This window comes from Bipolaris victoriae (assembly GCF_000527765.1).
Source record: "Bipolaris victoriae FI3 unplaced genomic scaffold scaffold_102, whole genome shotgun sequence".
Taxonomy (NCBI): domain Eukaryota; kingdom Fungi; phylum Ascomycota; class Dothideomycetes; order Pleosporales; family Pleosporaceae; genus Bipolaris; species Bipolaris victoriae.
The window spans coordinates 93,063-108,035 of NW_014575290.1; the positions used below are offsets into that span (position 1 = coordinate 93,063).

Genomic DNA, 14,973 nt, shown 5'->3' on the forward strand with positions numbered 1-14,973 from the left:
ACTTATTTTATGAATGCCCACTGTATGTCTACCTTGTTGATCAATGCGCCCGTTCTTTGGGTTCATGTACTAGCAAGCCATGTTTTATAGACTCCGTATCACCTTGGCGGACTGCAATCTTTTAAGCAGCCTTCATGGCACGCTTGCCTCCATCTCCATCCCCCCTATGCCCATTCTGGCCATCTCTATCTTTTTAAAATTCCAAACGACCACTCAATCATCCCAAATAAGTTGAATCGCTCCAAGAACCAGGTCTTTGGAGCACCAGAATGCATTGCGCTACACGGCAAACACCCTGATAAAGCATTCACCTCCAATCATACACTCTCCAGAGAAGACGCTTCTTTCGTGTCCGAGATTTCCGTCCCATGGCTCCGTTGTCCCATTGCCCCATTGCCCCATTGCCTCCGACGTGTCTACGCCATGTCGATAACAGGAAGGTCGAAGAACTCCCTCGACCCGACAGGCTCTACAAGGTTAAGCAGCCGAATTCACGTGGGCCACTGATTGGCTGTTACGACCATCCCCGGCTCTTCGCCATCCTCACCGTCGTACAGACGGCACCGTTGCATCCGACATCATGCAGTCTTTTAAAAGTCGAATAACGGCCTCGCAATCACAATGTCAGGCCTTGAGCTCACAGCAACTCGGACACAATTTCAAAGTCGTTGACAATGCTTGCCTCGTCGTTCTTGTACGGCCTCTTGGCGGCAGCTTCTGCCGTCAATGCCCACCGCCACTCCAAGGACATCGACTACACGGTCATTACTGGCATCTTTCAGCAGGATGACAACTCTACCAACCCTGCCACGTTCAACTTCACCGCCAGCAACTTCGGCCTCATCAACCGCACCTATCCAACTGACGCGACCTGCCCAGACGGCAAGAAATCGACCCAATGGCAGCGTCTTGCTCACTACATCTCTACCCTGAACAAGCAGTCTGCGCGCAATGAGCGCTACAGCCTTGTCTTCATGGGCCGCCACGGCGAAGGCTTTCACAATGCTGCTGAATCCTTCTATGGTACTCCAGCATGGAACTGCTACTGGTCTGAGCTCGACGGCAACAGCACCGTCACATGGGCCGATGCAAAGCTCACCGAAGTCGGCATACAGCAAGCAAAGCTCGTAAATGCATTTTGGCAGCACTTGCTCAAGGACGAGAAGATTTCCCCGCCAGAATCCTTCTATACCAGCCCTTTGTATCGCTGCCTCGACACTGCAAAACTTACCTTTGACGGAGTCAAGCTGCCCAAAAAGACGCCTTTCGTTCCGGTTATCAAGGAGTTTCTTCGCGAAGGCATCAGTGCGCATACTTGCGACCGTCGCCGTACCAAGTCGTCCATCCGCAAAAACTTCCCTTCTTTCAAGTTTGAAAAGGGATTCGCAGAGGAAGACCCCTACTGGACCGAGCTATTCGCTGAGCCCCGAGCGAACCAGGACGCACGCTCCAAAGCCGTGCTTGATGACATCTTTTCCAGCGATGACAGCACGTATATTTCCATTACTTCGCATTCGGGCGGCATTTCCAGTCTGCTACGCGGTAAGCCCTATCTTCAAACCAACATTCATGATACGTTTTCGTACTGACAATACCTTAGTCCTGGGCCACCGCGAATTTAGACTCAGCACTGGAGCCGCCATTCCCGTCTTGCTCAAGGTCACTACTCTAAACACGCGTCCTCCCCCAACGACAACATTGCCTTATGATCCCCAAAAGACATGCGCCGTACCCCCTGCTATTCGCGACCCGAGCTGCAATGACTGTTCTTGCTGCTCATAAGGTTTCCTCTAGGCTTGATTACGAGATAATTCAAATACAATAATTACCATGTCAGCGCTGACACTTGCCCCCTCTGACTCAATGCATCGTTCTCGAACATGGTCATTTCATATTTCTACATCGCGTATCTACGAAGTTGCAATCGTGCTCGTACCTCGGCACACATTCTGTGTCGAGTAAACTTCGACAAGCATAATCCCAGCATATCCGTTACCGACGTCATCTGCGACATGGGACTAGCCCTGCTATCCCAGATTATCTAGCCCGCATCATGCAAAGCACTATGTAAGGAGGCTCCCCGGTGATTCGTACATCTACTTCGGATCTCTCCCCGGTGGGTAAAATATCCACATTTTCCGACCCGAGATTCGAGAGCCTCGAATTTTGGAATAAAAGTATGTAATATCAAAACACTATCTACGCTGTGCCGTCCGTCAATGATACCTCGACATTGCGTAAATTGAAGCAAAAAGATGCCGTGAACTGGGGACGCTGCATATCAAGACAAAGGATTATATTATTCGGCCAAGCAGCTCCGGAAATGGCGACACGAGAATTTGACGCGCTTAATCGTACCAGCCCCTCATCGTCGTTCCTCTTTGACAGCGCATGCAAGTTGCCGCGATAAATCATAACATATGGAATTGCCCCCTAGCAGGGCCAGAAGACATGTCGCGCGCGCCGTCGCCGCTAGGAGTTTAGCACCCGACGTTGTGCTCCTCCGCCCATGTCCGGTTGAGGTTCAGCCCACAAACTGCCTGGGTGGCTGCGCTAGTAAGCACGTAGTCACTCGGCTGGCCCATTCATGTCTTGACTCTACTTACACGCTAAATGAACATCATCCGCTAAGGGGGATATACCAAGTACCAACACAAAACACACGACCTAAAGACAAGGTTTGTTGGTGATACCGTGTGCCCATGTCGATGCTCATGGCAGCCGTCTGAATCGTGAACCTGTCAGCTCGCCGGTCTGATTGGTAGCCGGGATCCGCTCCTTTGGGTGCGCAGATAATTTGGAATGCGTGTGGGGAACTTGGGAGCGGTGCTGTGCCAAACGTGAATCAAGGTACCTGATTACTGTCCTGTCGTAGGTCAATCAGCTACCTGTCGTTTATGCACAGTGTCAAGGTAATCGAGCATACGCTCGACGCGGAGGAATTGGTTGCCAAAGTTTCCCAGTACTAAGCCTACTAGGATCAACGTCATTGCAACCCTTGCAACTGGCTTTCGCAAGAATGTCGCTCCACACCCCGGGTCTCCAAGATCTACGTGTCGGAGCTAGACTGATCGGTCCCAGATTACCGGTTGGCTCTCAGCTGATTGTTGCATTGCACAAAGTATGACCCTTCGAAGTTAGATCTATTTCGAAGACTTGGTGATTGCGAACCATACAATTCGTCCCCCATGAGATTTGACGCCTGTCACGCGCAAAGGAACTGCCCCAAGATTGTCTGCTTGCTTTGGATAGTTTGTGATTATTAGGGTGTCTAATTATGTATGTCGCGTGGGTATATGTAGGAAGAATGATGCAAAGGCCGTTGATCGTGATGATGATAATGTACAGAATTCGGCACCCAATGCACCCCGCATAGCGTTTCTTCTTCTTCTTCGTTTCATTCTCCATCTTTTTTTTTCGGACCTGCCGATCGTTGCGCAGATGACAATATGAACCGGCTAGCGAGTCGAACTCACTGGTAATCATGTCGTGGTTGTACATTCTGCCAGCCGCATCATGATTTCAGTCCGAACACCTTCGTCCACGTTACGGGTACGCATTTTCCACAGATGCAGTGACGCTGTAATGCAGCAGTAGGCGTTTTTCGGTTTCGTAGCGGTTGGATGACTGTGATGGGTAGGGTGTACAATGGCCGTCGGGTATCGGTGTTGGGATCCGACTCGAAAGAAACCTGACAAAAGATGGCAACCGTGATGGAAGGGAGTGCTAAGTTTGATGGCAAAAGCGACCAGAGCGATGTAGCTTGTGCCGTCGAATCTTGGACTATCTGTAGGGCGCAGATATGACGGATCCCCTTTCCTCGTCCGTAATGTAGAATGACTTCGATACCATGATACCATTAGAGAAGATATCCTCTGTGCTGCTTCGTGAGCTCTTGTTCCTCAGGCTTTGCTCGCTGTCGTTATCCGAATTGTCAACACGAGTGCTCTTCTTGGAGTTGGGCGGAGCATTTGGGAACCACTGGGGCGATTTTGACTTGCTTCCAATTTGCATAATTTCATCCTCCGAGGTGCGGGTTTGAACAGTGGCGGAGAGCTTGTACATGTCCGGTCGGAGCTTATCAGCCTTTGACGTTGTACCAGAGGCGGCGGCGTTTGCTGGAAGCGGAGCTGACATGGCGTAGGCTGAAGGGCGATAGGCGGATGGGTTGCGGGTTGATAGGCCGAGCTTGGACATGGCAATGAAGAAGAGTGGGCGGAGTGTTGCGAGACTGCCGGCAGTGATGGCGAGACCTTGTTCGACAGAAGACCAGATGGCAATGTCAAGCGTGGACCCTGTAAGGGTTAGTACATGATGGCAGCATGATACATCGGGTGCTTACAAAGGAAGTCGGGTGAGTTGAAGAAGTGGACAAAGGGCAGGCGTGCGATGACGGCAGCGCTTGCGATGCAGCCCATAGTGATCAAGGGAATCAGTGCAATCTTTGCCCTCCTCTTCAACTGCAGATGCCAGACCAGGAATCCGGGAATGATAGCAAAAGTAAAGTCGGAAATGATGGAGAAGATGCTATAGACGTAGCCGAGGGCAGTGATGACAGTATTGTCGATGCACTTTCCTTGTTGCGAAGTGCGATCCCACATGTACGAAATGGGGTAGCATTGGAAGAGGCAGACAAAGAAAAAGGTACTTCCGGCAACAACCGAGACGAGCATGGCAGCGTAGATGATCCTGACATGATTAGTCGAGTGCTCGGCCAGGCGGCTCTTGTGGCGACTCACCAAGTGTGGAGTTTCCGGATGCTGATGCGCAGTAAAAGGAAGCCGATGGACATTTTGGAGCAGATCATGGAGGTGGAGTAGAACAGATAACAGAAGTACCAGGCGTGTTTTGCATTCTGGACACCCTCGATGGGGAGATCGTGGTGGTGGCGGCCTGTTCCATGGCTAATGCCTATGCAAGAAGATGTTGTATAGGCTACGAAGAAGAGCTGAGTGCCATGTGAGTACCAGGATTGGATGTATCTACTCGTTCGGCTGGTTTGTTACTTACGGTTGCAACAACCATGAGCCAGTCATCGAGACCAAAGGCCTTGACCATTCGGACGCGGACAAAGCACCTCAGCAGGCAGGCCAAGACGGCCGTGGTAACAAAGGCAATGTTGACTGCGAGCAGCTCGGGACCTCTATTGGGGACGGCCATGGTAATTGCGATTTCGAGGCAGCGGATGCTCTGGCAGCAGAGAGCCCCAAAACCGGGAGGGCCATGGAGCTTGAGGGAATATGCATCTTTAACGTACTTGGATGGATTTGTTTTTGCCGAGGTGGAGCTATACTACGTAGGAAGCAATGCATAACGCAAGCCGCCACGAGAGAGGTGGGTCACTGCACGCGGGCTGGCAATACTGGATCCAGGGTCTGGTCCGTTTCAGGGCGAAGCCATTACCAAGCTGGGTGTTTACCCGTGGAGCTAGGACAGTGACCATTGATTTGCGCATGTCGAGTAATCATGCGTGCCAGGCCGTGCCAGGACAGGTACGGGGACAAGGCTATAGCGACAATGCTCTACATTCGACATACTGTGTTGGTAAAGGGGACGGACTATCGCACCGTGCCTGGGTGCTAAGTCAGTACACTACAGTGGTAGTAATAAGATGATGGGAGGCCTGGACATGGTTGTGATTCTCACCAGCTCTGTGTGTGTGGCGCATGTCAGTGGGTGGGCTCATTGTCGACCCAATCGGCGAATTGCTGAGACAATGCCTCCCGTTGTTGTCGTTGTCGAGGTCCAAGGCGACGCTTGAGCAGCAGCTCCGCTCGCACTGTTGTCTGTAGTCGTTGGCTGTGTGGCCAGTGGATGGACGAAGAGCGGCTCACACAAGGTTTCGCGGGAATGTGGGGCACGTGGACGCTAACTTTTTTGGGCCTAGCGCACGAAAATCCTGTCCTCTCCTGCATCGCCTGCATCGCCCGTATCTGCCGCGTCTTGGCCACAGCCAACCGGCATTCACCTTGCCCAACCCACTGCCAACCCATACAACCCCCGGAGCCATATCCCAAAGCTGCTTTCTCGATGCAGTCGTGCAGTTCCTCCTTACCCGCTGTCGCCGTCGCCCCGACCGGTATCATGACTGCTGGCTCTCTGGATCCAGCAATGCTCGACACGTCCAGCCCACGGGAATGCGGCCACTAGCCATAGAGGGCGGTTTGGTGGAGCATTACCGGCCCACATGCATTGTCTGCCTCCACCTTGCGGTCGATGCCGAGGAATGTTTTTTGTGCCTTATCAATCCAGGCCACACACAGACTGGCAATGGATGGATGGCTGGTGGCGCTGCAGAAGCAATGGCTGTAGGAACACGCTACTATTCACTCCCCGACTCGTTGCCGCGGCCGTCGGCACTTGGTCTTGGCCCTGCCCACACTGGCACGCAACTATCCCCATATTTGGACCATTTGTAACGCTACCCTTCTCTTCCGCGCCCAAGACCCGCCGCACGAACTGCCCCGTCCTTCGCGTGTGAAACTTAGATTCTGTCAGCACCCAATCCCATCCGCAGATAATTGCCCGATGGCTTACCATTTGACTTTGAGCCAAACTCGCCTGTGGCACGTTGACCAGCTTGTCGGTACAGCGCTTCCCAGGATTAACCTATTCGCTTAGCCATAGGCTGAGTGATGCAAACACTCGAGTGTTTATGGTGACATTCCACCTGGTCGACCATGCTATCCTTGCATACAGGGGTTCCGGGAGACTAACACCCATCGGTCTACACATGAGCGCAAGTACGTACCCGCGATACATGTCACCCCGCGGATCTTTGTCTTTCAGACATGCCATTTCCGCTTTGCGGAACGTTTCCTGATCTTTGCTCACAACCTTCTGGTCGCCTTTGATCTTCTCTTTCATTGCGACCGCCAGAAAATATCTGACTAATCTTGTCCACTAGTCTCGGCTCGCAACCGAGGCTAATGATGGAGGCAAATCCCCACGCTGGACTGCCGCGGACGTTTATCCAAGTTGAATACACACGTTGAAAAGTACCTCGTGGCCAACGGCTGCGCCAAGTTCTCCGCTTGTCGAGTGGCTCTTCTAACGGTTCCTGCAACAATGGCTTGCTGGTGCTTGTGCGCCTCCTGCATGGAGCTGCATCGTGGCACGAAGATCACACAAGTGGCCAAGTCTGGGCCCTCTTTGTTCGACCACGCTGGTGACGACATTGCATACAAAATACCTGTGCCGGTTGTGTCCGCGCCCCTATCGTCAGACTTTCGTACCTACCGCTGTTGAACGCGGTTTGATATTAACCATCTCCCATCACATCAGCGTTTCAGACGCAGGACACTGCGCATCCAGCCACTGCCGTCGGTGACGCTGCGAACAGGCGCACCCAGGTACATGCACCTCAAAGGATCAAGGTTTCGTACGAGATCGGCTGACGCGATATCCAATACCACGCTCAACAAATGCACCCTCCCGCACCAACACCCTCACCATCAAGGGTCACCTATATAATGGATAAGGGTAAAAACACTATACCTTACTAATTGGGGTTAGTGGTACCCCGCCAATGTCTACTCTATCTTCTGCACCGCATCTGGTGATGCATGCCGATGGGGAAGGTCAGGAACCTGAGCACTTGATATACTAGCAGCAACCAAGCAAATTCAGTAAAATGCACCGTTCTTGATTCCATCCCATGTATACCTGGACGAAGAGCGCTCGACAAACCGAGTACGCGCTTGAGCCGAGTGCTTGCTCAAGTGTCGAGTGGCAAGGTCGCAATCAGCAGACAGATCCCACAGCAATGGAGAGCCCAGTAGGGTTTCGGATCCTCAATACAACTGATCTAACATTGGTCTAACACCTTCTCTACATCCCATGTCAGCGAGCCATTTCTGCCGTTGAAAAAGCAACAGTTGCCTCACAATCAGGCTTACCGTGTGGGGCCGTCTCGAATACAGTTCCGAGGCATGACTATGTGCGTGTATAATGGGAAGTTCGATTCGATGTTCAAGAATCAAGGGGGAAAATGGATATTTGATTCATCCGTTGCACTCCACCATTAAAAACCCATACTGTTTTTTTTCTTCTTTTGCCATTAATTCTTCTTTTTGCTTTTCTTATTCAACATACCAAGATACGTATTTGGTATTAGTTCAACTCTTCATGCAACTACATTCACACACTCACCCCACATCCGATCTGCGTACGCACACCTGTAACAAACGAAACAGGGCATGGAAACATCCACATTGAATCCAGCCCCACAATCATCTTATCCACACGTCGTCATTAGCACTCACATCGCATCTAAGCCACTTGCTTCTAGATTCTAAGGAGAAAATCCAGTCTACATACAGCATGATTATGTGTGGCTGACAGCCCACGCAAACTCGTGAGACACCATGGCTTAGTGCATGACTTTACTGTGTCCAAAACTGTTGCGCATCTTTCCCCTTCAACAGACATGCGCAATCTTGATCATCAATCCCAAAGTGCATTTCCTTTTACAATGAACTCGGCCCGTTCCCGGTCCAAGTACATCTGCCCAACAAGAAAACCAGCCAACCCCCAAGTGAATCCTGCATCATATGTCCGTCAATGACACGTTGTTCACAATATCTTTGCCCCTCTGCTCTTCCTCTTTCTTCTTCTCCTCCTTAATTCTTTTCTCTTCCCTCTCGCTATACCGATCCCCAAACAAATCAAAATGCGGCCGCATGACAAGCGTATACTTGACAAACTCTTCCATACAGTCCACCAATCTATCTCGATTACCACTCGGCATGAGCCTGCTTCCTCCCTCCTCGATAGCATCCGCATCCGTGAACTGCTTATAGGCCATGGGAATGGAGCTTTGATTGGGTATCGTGAACATGCGCATCCAGCGGCCAAGTATACGAAGTGAGTTGACTGTATTGAAAGATTGTGAGCCGCCGTTAACTTGGGCAATGGCGAGGGTGCGGCCCTGGGTGGGTCGGACAGAGCCCGTGGACAGTGGGATCCAGTCGATTTGATTTTTGAAGACGGCCGTCTATTGTCGCCAATCAGCCAAACAATCACGTTTAGGCCCACGAAACCAGATGGCTGATAAAAAGGGGGGTAGCTAATGGGCTACTTACAAGATTGCCATGCTGCTCAGGACTGACCCAAACATGTCCATCACTCCACTTGCTCAACTCCCGCAACTCTTGGACTTTTTCATGCGAGTGTTGCACGTCGTCCTTGACCGGGAGCCCAGTGGGATTGAACACGCGCACGTCACAGCCAAGTCGGAATAAGATACGACTGGCTTCATAAGCAAGTAGTCGAGAATATGATCTATCCATCGAATCAGCACTGTCACAGAAGGAAAGCAAATGACTGTAGAGCATTTTTGCTGGAAAAGGTGGATTACCGTTCTCGCATGCTGCCGTATAGTACCAGGACTTTGATCCTATCACCGCCCTTCTTCATCACCTGTTCATCCACCATTTTCAACGCTGTGCTGAGCTCCAGTCTAGCTATCCAATCGTCATCTGTGTGTTTGGCATCTAGCAAAAACGGTCGATATGCTTGGCGAATCGAGGCATCATCTTCGTGCGCGGGTATTGCAAAAGACGAATACCGGTACTGGGGATCTATCGCGATTTCTGCTCTGGTGCGTTCTGCCGCTGTGTTGTTTAGATCGCTGTTCATGGTTGTGGTAATGGCTGAGCACGAGAATTGCTGAGTGCGCCTTGTTCCAAGGCGGACAGCTGCTTTGCTGCAAAAGATCGTACGTGCAAGCGGCCGATAGAGGAACATGAACGAGCTTAGCAACTAGCGGAAGCAGTTTTTTTTTTCGAAATAGTAGTTGCGCGAAATGTTGACCGGGGTTGCTATTTTCCAGATGTGTATGACTTTTCGGTAAGGAATTGATATGTATCTGCCAAGACTCGACATGTCACTTATTGCCTGCTATTGGTCAATCCGGATTACGAGCGGTGCGGCTCTAGGCTTCTGAATTTGCAAGCAAACCTGAGGTGTAGTGATCAGCACTCATTACATGAATATCTTGGTGAAAATATCCATTTAAGATCAGTTGTTCTATAATAACCTTTGATACACGTAAGTACGGACGCCATTGCTTCCTTTGGCCGAGCTGCCCGGTAATGATGAATCCTTGGGATGAACATAGTGAGATGATGCACATTGCTATAAACCTCGAGGTCGTTGCAACGCAAATAAAGGGGTGTACATTCTTCCGTTTCGATGATCTTACACTTACTTCATTCATGTTGAAAACTTCTCTTTGCCACACAGTGGCAGGGATAGTGTTGATTACAGGATAAACGATGTGCTATGGCAGTATGGTGCTTATAGTAGTCATTTGGTTAGGAACATGTAAAGAGTTTACTGACAATGAAAAGGATAACTGGAATGGGATCGGCTCGGTATCACGGAAGGCTATGTGAGCAATATCAATCTTATGTGCTTACACCTTTTTTTTTAAGCTGGTCACTTTGGTCCACAAGTTAATGGTAAAGTCGCAGGAGCAACTCTTGGTGTTGTAGTCATAGAACTACTATTCTCAATGTATATCAAATGGATTAGGATTCGTAACGTGTATTCCAAGGTACTATTGACAGGAGGTATGCGTCAAGGACGCATAGACACCCAGTCACATATTAGCTCTGCATTACCTGTTCCACAGTGCACTCGCCCAATCCAGATCACTCTCAATACTTGTTATGAATTAGATCATCCTCCCATTTTCCATAGCACGTACATGACATGTCCATGCTCCATCGTTTATTTATTTAGGAGAACCTAGACTTGCTTTCGTGTTACTACCCGACGGAAGCAACTAATAGACAGGGTCAAGCAGTGTCAAACTAGGCGACAGACACATTGACGGTATACTGTAACTGTCTGATACATCCATTTTATGGTGTTGGGTTCGAAGAGAGTTGTAGGAAGGGGAACATTGCATAAGGCACACGTCGTTGCGGTGGCAACCATCATCGAAATGCTTGTGTTGATCGGATCTGTCTATCTGTGAAACGAATGGTTAGCAGACGGGTGAAGAGGCATGTCTAATTGACGACTGATGCGACAGCAACGTCACAAAAAAGCCCAAATGCTATACTAGGGTAACAGTTCGCCAACGGCATGAATAGAGATAAGAGATTCAAGAACCAGAGGGATCAAGAATGGGAAATTAGAACATGTGTTGTTCAACGAGACCATAGCCGGAGATCATAATATATTTAGCCCAACGATCGCGACCCCTGTGTTCTTGGCCCACACTGGTCCCAGCTCTCGTACGTCATAGAGGAGCTTCATCAATCTGCATATCAAATGGTTTTTGAAGACTGCCAAACAGTGGACAAAGAGGGGAAAGGGGGCGAAGAGATGATCAACATTGTTGGAAAACGATTTGCCATAAACTGAATGGCAGGTAAGGACCACTAGATGATACTGAACACATGTCATCGAGGCTAGTGAAGGGACGGAGTTACATTCTGGGGAGATGGCAGAAGGCAAGTGATGGAGTTTTGATACGCAAATTATGTAGGTGAGCAACTGAGCACACTGTGTAGCGCATCCTCGCTTTTGTTCTACCAAAGGGGTAGTACCTGTCAATATTTCATCTAACGACTGCATGCAATTGCAGAGAATGCGATGTGCGGCTTACGCTCTCCTACTAGAAGTGTATCATGTGCAAGTGCGACAAGCAAACTCGCAACGAAACACTGGTCGGACAAAGATGTGAATGGATATTGCTGCCGACAGAGTCGGACAGGTATGATTAGGTCGCTCAACTCTTATGATTTTGCATCAGCCTGTCTACAATGCTAATGCCCATCTGTTCCTCAGCAGAAAGCTGGGGTATGGGCCTCTGTTCAGATGCAAAGCCATTTCTTTGCATGATGTTCTCCATCATACGTATACCCCGCAGTTCCTGTAGTGGCGGGATGTTCTGGAGGCTGTCTGGATCTATAGTGTCGAAGTTGAGGCTGCCTGTAGGCTTGACGGCTCCAGTAACTGTGAAGATGGCATGCGGGGTGATGACAAAGTCACACTGGACTTCTCCTGGCCTGGTGGGTTTGATTGTCTCCATGCTGATTCGAGCTTCGTCTACAACTTGGGAGGCATGGGCAATGGCAACTACAGGGGCCTGGTGGCGTAGTACGCCCAGGTCTTGCAGCATCGCCCACTGCACTTCGAACAGATTCTGCCCACCCCAGACACTGACGCCCTGAACGTTGAAGATGAGACCGCCTATGACGCACATGTCGATCATAAGACCCTCATCGCGCATCTGGGCGAGCGTGACGGGCCGGCCGGCACCAGCCTTCTCCATGCCATCGAGGCAAGCGGCTAGTTCGTATCTGCTCGCATCGATACGCCCCGGGTCCAAAACGAGGAAACCCCTGCGCAAGCGATGTGTAGCCACAATGAGCCTCTTCCCATCCTTGAGGGCGCGGGCGCGCAAGCACTCAAGGCTATTGTCGGGCATGGCAAGGATGACCTGGGCAGAGTGGTAGCAGGGCAGGGCAGCCAAGCGCTCGACGGCGGCAGCAGACCCTCTGAAGTCGGGCGTGAAGGCCATGAAGTCATAGTTGAAGCGCGCATCAGGCACGGCATCCTGGATTAGCTCCTGGTAGACGCGCGACCAAATCAGCCTGGTGCGCTCGTCGGAGGATGCGCTGGCTGTCATTGGAGAAGCCATGGTTAAGCGGAGGGCGGGCGGCTGGGCAGCGCGCAAAGTCTATTTGCTCGTTTCTGTATGTACGTAAGTATGTCAGTACGACCCGGGCTTCCTATTCTTTATTTCTAGTATCTTGCTGGGGGGAAATTGAACAGGCCAGATGGGCGAGGGACTGGGTTAAGACGGCGACGGCGACGACGACGACGACGGCACCGGATGACTAACCCTTCCGTACTACCCCATCTGCCCACTACCTCCAACTTGACACAGCCAAGTGGCATTGATTTGGCGATGCTCGGTGCAAGTCTAGGAGCATCGGACGCTGCCGTGGCTCGCTATACATTCCTCAGGCAGACTTTTTCGCCTCTTTGCCGGGCTCTTCCGGACAACCGCTTGCCGGGAATAGTAACCCGCCTATACCGGCTACATGGTATGTTGCCGAACACTCACATATCTATATCTGCAACCGGCAAGCCAACCCATGCTCGGTGCATTGGCATCATCGATCCACCATGAATGAGATCCCCAGCCAGATCCCCGCGGCCCTTTTGACAACTGACCACGTCGTGCGGATCGACGGGGCGACGACGAACACTACCAACTCCACCCACACGACCACTCTTCATCATCCAGTCCTGGATAAAGCGAGTCCCGAACAGCTCTCGCACGAGGCCGACGAGTCCCAGGCCGCCAAGAACAAGCTCTCAACCGCCGCGAAGACGCTCCAAGTGCTGAAATGGTTCGTCAAAGACCAGTGGTTCCTCCTCGCCATGGGCGCCGTCGTCCTGGTGTCGTCCCAAGTCCAAGTGCCCGCTTCACAGCAGCGGATCAAGCGCACAGTAATCACCTACCTGGCCGTCTCCGTCATCTTCTTCATCAATGGCTGTACCCTTGACACCCGCGTCATGCTCGCCAACTACATGCGTTGGAAGCTGCACATCTTCGTCCAACTCCAGTGCTACCTCGTCTGCTCCGCTGCCACCTTTGCCATTGTCAGTTTGTGCGCCACCAATCCCCGCTTCATGGACCCATGGCTCCTCATCGGCTTCTTGTTCGTGGGCAGCGCGCCGACGACCATGTCTAGCAACGTCGTCATGACGCGCCAAGCCCATGGCAACGCCGCCCTGACCGTCGTCCAATCTGTAATCGGCCAGTTTCTCTGCCCCTTTCTGACTCCAATCATACTCCAAATGTACCTCTCTACCGGTTCGTGGTACAGCAAGGTCTTGCAGCGTGGATCCGGTTATGCGGGCATCTACCAGCGTGTCTTCATGCAACTTGGTCTCTCGCTTTTTCTGCCCATGCTTCTCGGCCAGATTGTGCAGCGCTTGTTTCCCAAGACAACTAAAAAAGTCTTCTTTGATTGGAAATTGCTCAAGTTGTCTTCGATTGCCCTGCTGACCATGGTATGGCAGACGTTCGACCAAGCCTTTTCATCGGGTGCCTTTGAAGCTGTAAAACCCTCCAATATCGTCTTCATCGTCTTCATCACCATTGCACTGTACATGATTTGGTCGGCGATTTGCTTCACAGCTGCTTCGCTCTGGCTACCGAAAAAAGACGTCATCGCTTGCTGCTATTGCTGTCCCGCAAAAGCGCTGGCAATGGTCGTCCCGCTTACATCAGTCATGTACATCAACATCGATCCTGTCAATCAGTCCAAGATGCAGATTCCTGCAATCATCTTTCAGGCGTTCCAGGTTGCCATAGGAGGTATCATGACCATTGGCTTTCGCAAGTGGATAAAGCCAGAAGAAGAGAGGGAAGAAGCGGAGAAGCTGGTCGAGGCAGGCGGAAGAAATTAAGCCAATGCCTGTGGCTCTACCCTTTTGTCTTGCGTCCATGGATACCATCACTTGCATCGATTTCACAAGTTCTCTCCTTCTCTAGCATGTTCAGTAGCTTTGAGATAGGTCTCCTCAATTCGTTACCCATCTCCTACTCTGTCGCCTTACAGTTGTTCACGCTCTGATACAAGCTCCATACCGCCTTACTTATCTTCAGCCTAACTGCTTAGCGTATTAAACCCCACCGCCATATTCCATCCGATCGTAGCTATATCCTATCCTCTTAGGTAAGGCAACAGTATCCATTAGGTATTTATCCCATGATTGAAATTCCCTAACGTGGTTCACAAGCGAGTCGGCCACCCAAGCGAGTCGGCCACTTTGCTCCGACGCGTTAACGTCAACACTATAACACGTAATGACTCAACAACGTAACTCTCAAACTTTATACTCTGAATCAGATCTTCAAATTGCTCTTTTTGATATCCAATTAAAACGTGTTAAAAGCCAAAGACGTGCTGCTTCTATCTATAACGTGCCTCGAACTAC

The 14,973-nt window shown here is 50.8% G+C and overlaps 8 protein-coding genes across 8 annotated transcripts; 3 read left to right on the forward strand and 5 right to left on the reverse strand.

The window, feature by feature from the left end:
* Nucleotides 1-674: 674 nt before the first annotated feature.
* COCVIDRAFT_109520 (hypothetical protein) lies at nt 675-1,782 on the forward strand (the record flags this gene model as incomplete). Its single annotated transcript, XM_014697278.1, has 2 exons — nt 675-1,542; nt 1,601-1,782. 2 exons carry the CDS (start codon nt 675-677, stop codon nt 1,780-1,782), a joined length of 1,050 nt encoding a protein of 349 aa, XP_014552764.1.
* A 1,709-nt stretch (nt 1,783-3,491) lies between these two features.
* Nucleotides 3,492-3,653, reverse strand: COCVIDRAFT_51802 (hypothetical protein; the record flags this gene model as incomplete). The annotated part of the gene is made up of 1 exon (XM_014697279.1): nt 3,492-3,653. A coding segment is annotated over one exon (162 nt), but the record flags the coding sequence as incomplete, so codon positions are not given.
* Nucleotides 3,654-3,783: 130 nt separating this feature from the next.
* COCVIDRAFT_109500 (hypothetical protein) lies at nt 3,784-5,160 on the reverse strand (the record flags this gene model as incomplete). Its single annotated transcript, XM_014697280.1, has 4 exons — nt 3,784-4,295; nt 4,343-4,689; nt 4,740-4,948; nt 5,011-5,160. 4 exons carry the CDS (start codon nt 5,158-5,160, stop codon nt 3,784-3,786), a joined length of 1,218 nt encoding a protein of 405 aa, XP_014552766.1.
* A 127-nt stretch (nt 5,161-5,287) lies between these two features.
* COCVIDRAFT_109492 (hypothetical protein) lies at nt 5,288-5,443 on the reverse strand (the record flags this gene model as incomplete). Its single annotated transcript, XM_014697281.1, has 1 exon — nt 5,288-5,443. The coding sequence occupies one exon, from the start codon at nt 5,441-5,443 to the stop codon at nt 5,288-5,290; it is 156 nt and encodes a 51-aa protein (XP_014552767.1).
* A 1,625-nt stretch (nt 5,444-7,068) lies between these two features.
* On the forward strand, nt 7,069-7,397 carry COCVIDRAFT_41152 (hypothetical protein; the record flags this gene model as incomplete). Its single annotated transcript, XM_014697282.1, has 2 exons — nt 7,069-7,243; nt 7,315-7,397. The coding sequence occupies 2 exons, from the start codon at nt 7,069-7,071 to the stop codon at nt 7,395-7,397; spliced, it is 258 nt and encodes an 85-aa protein (XP_014552768.1).
* A 1,151-nt stretch (nt 7,398-8,548) lies between these two features.
* Nucleotides 8,549-9,639, reverse strand: COCVIDRAFT_109442 (hypothetical protein; the record flags this gene model as incomplete). The annotated part of the gene is made up of 3 exons (XM_014697283.1): nt 8,549-8,995; nt 9,084-9,282; nt 9,359-9,639. 3 exons carry the CDS (start codon nt 9,637-9,639, stop codon nt 8,549-8,551), a joined length of 927 nt encoding a protein of 308 aa, XP_014552769.1.
* Nucleotides 9,640-11,743: 2,104 nt separating this feature from the next.
* COCVIDRAFT_109441 (hypothetical protein) lies at nt 11,744-12,646 on the reverse strand (the record flags this gene model as incomplete). Its single annotated transcript, XM_014697284.1, has 1 exon — nt 11,744-12,646. One exon carries the CDS (start codon nt 12,644-12,646, stop codon nt 11,744-11,746), a length of 903 nt encoding a protein of 300 aa, XP_014552770.1.
* A 503-nt stretch (nt 12,647-13,149) lies between these two features.
* On the forward strand, nt 13,150-14,442 carry COCVIDRAFT_109514 (hypothetical protein; the record flags this gene model as incomplete). The annotated part of the gene is made up of 1 exon (XM_014697285.1): nt 13,150-14,442. The coding sequence occupies one exon, from the start codon at nt 13,150-13,152 to the stop codon at nt 14,440-14,442; it is 1,293 nt and encodes a 430-aa protein (XP_014552771.1).
* Nucleotides 14,443-14,973: the final 531 nt, after the last annotated feature.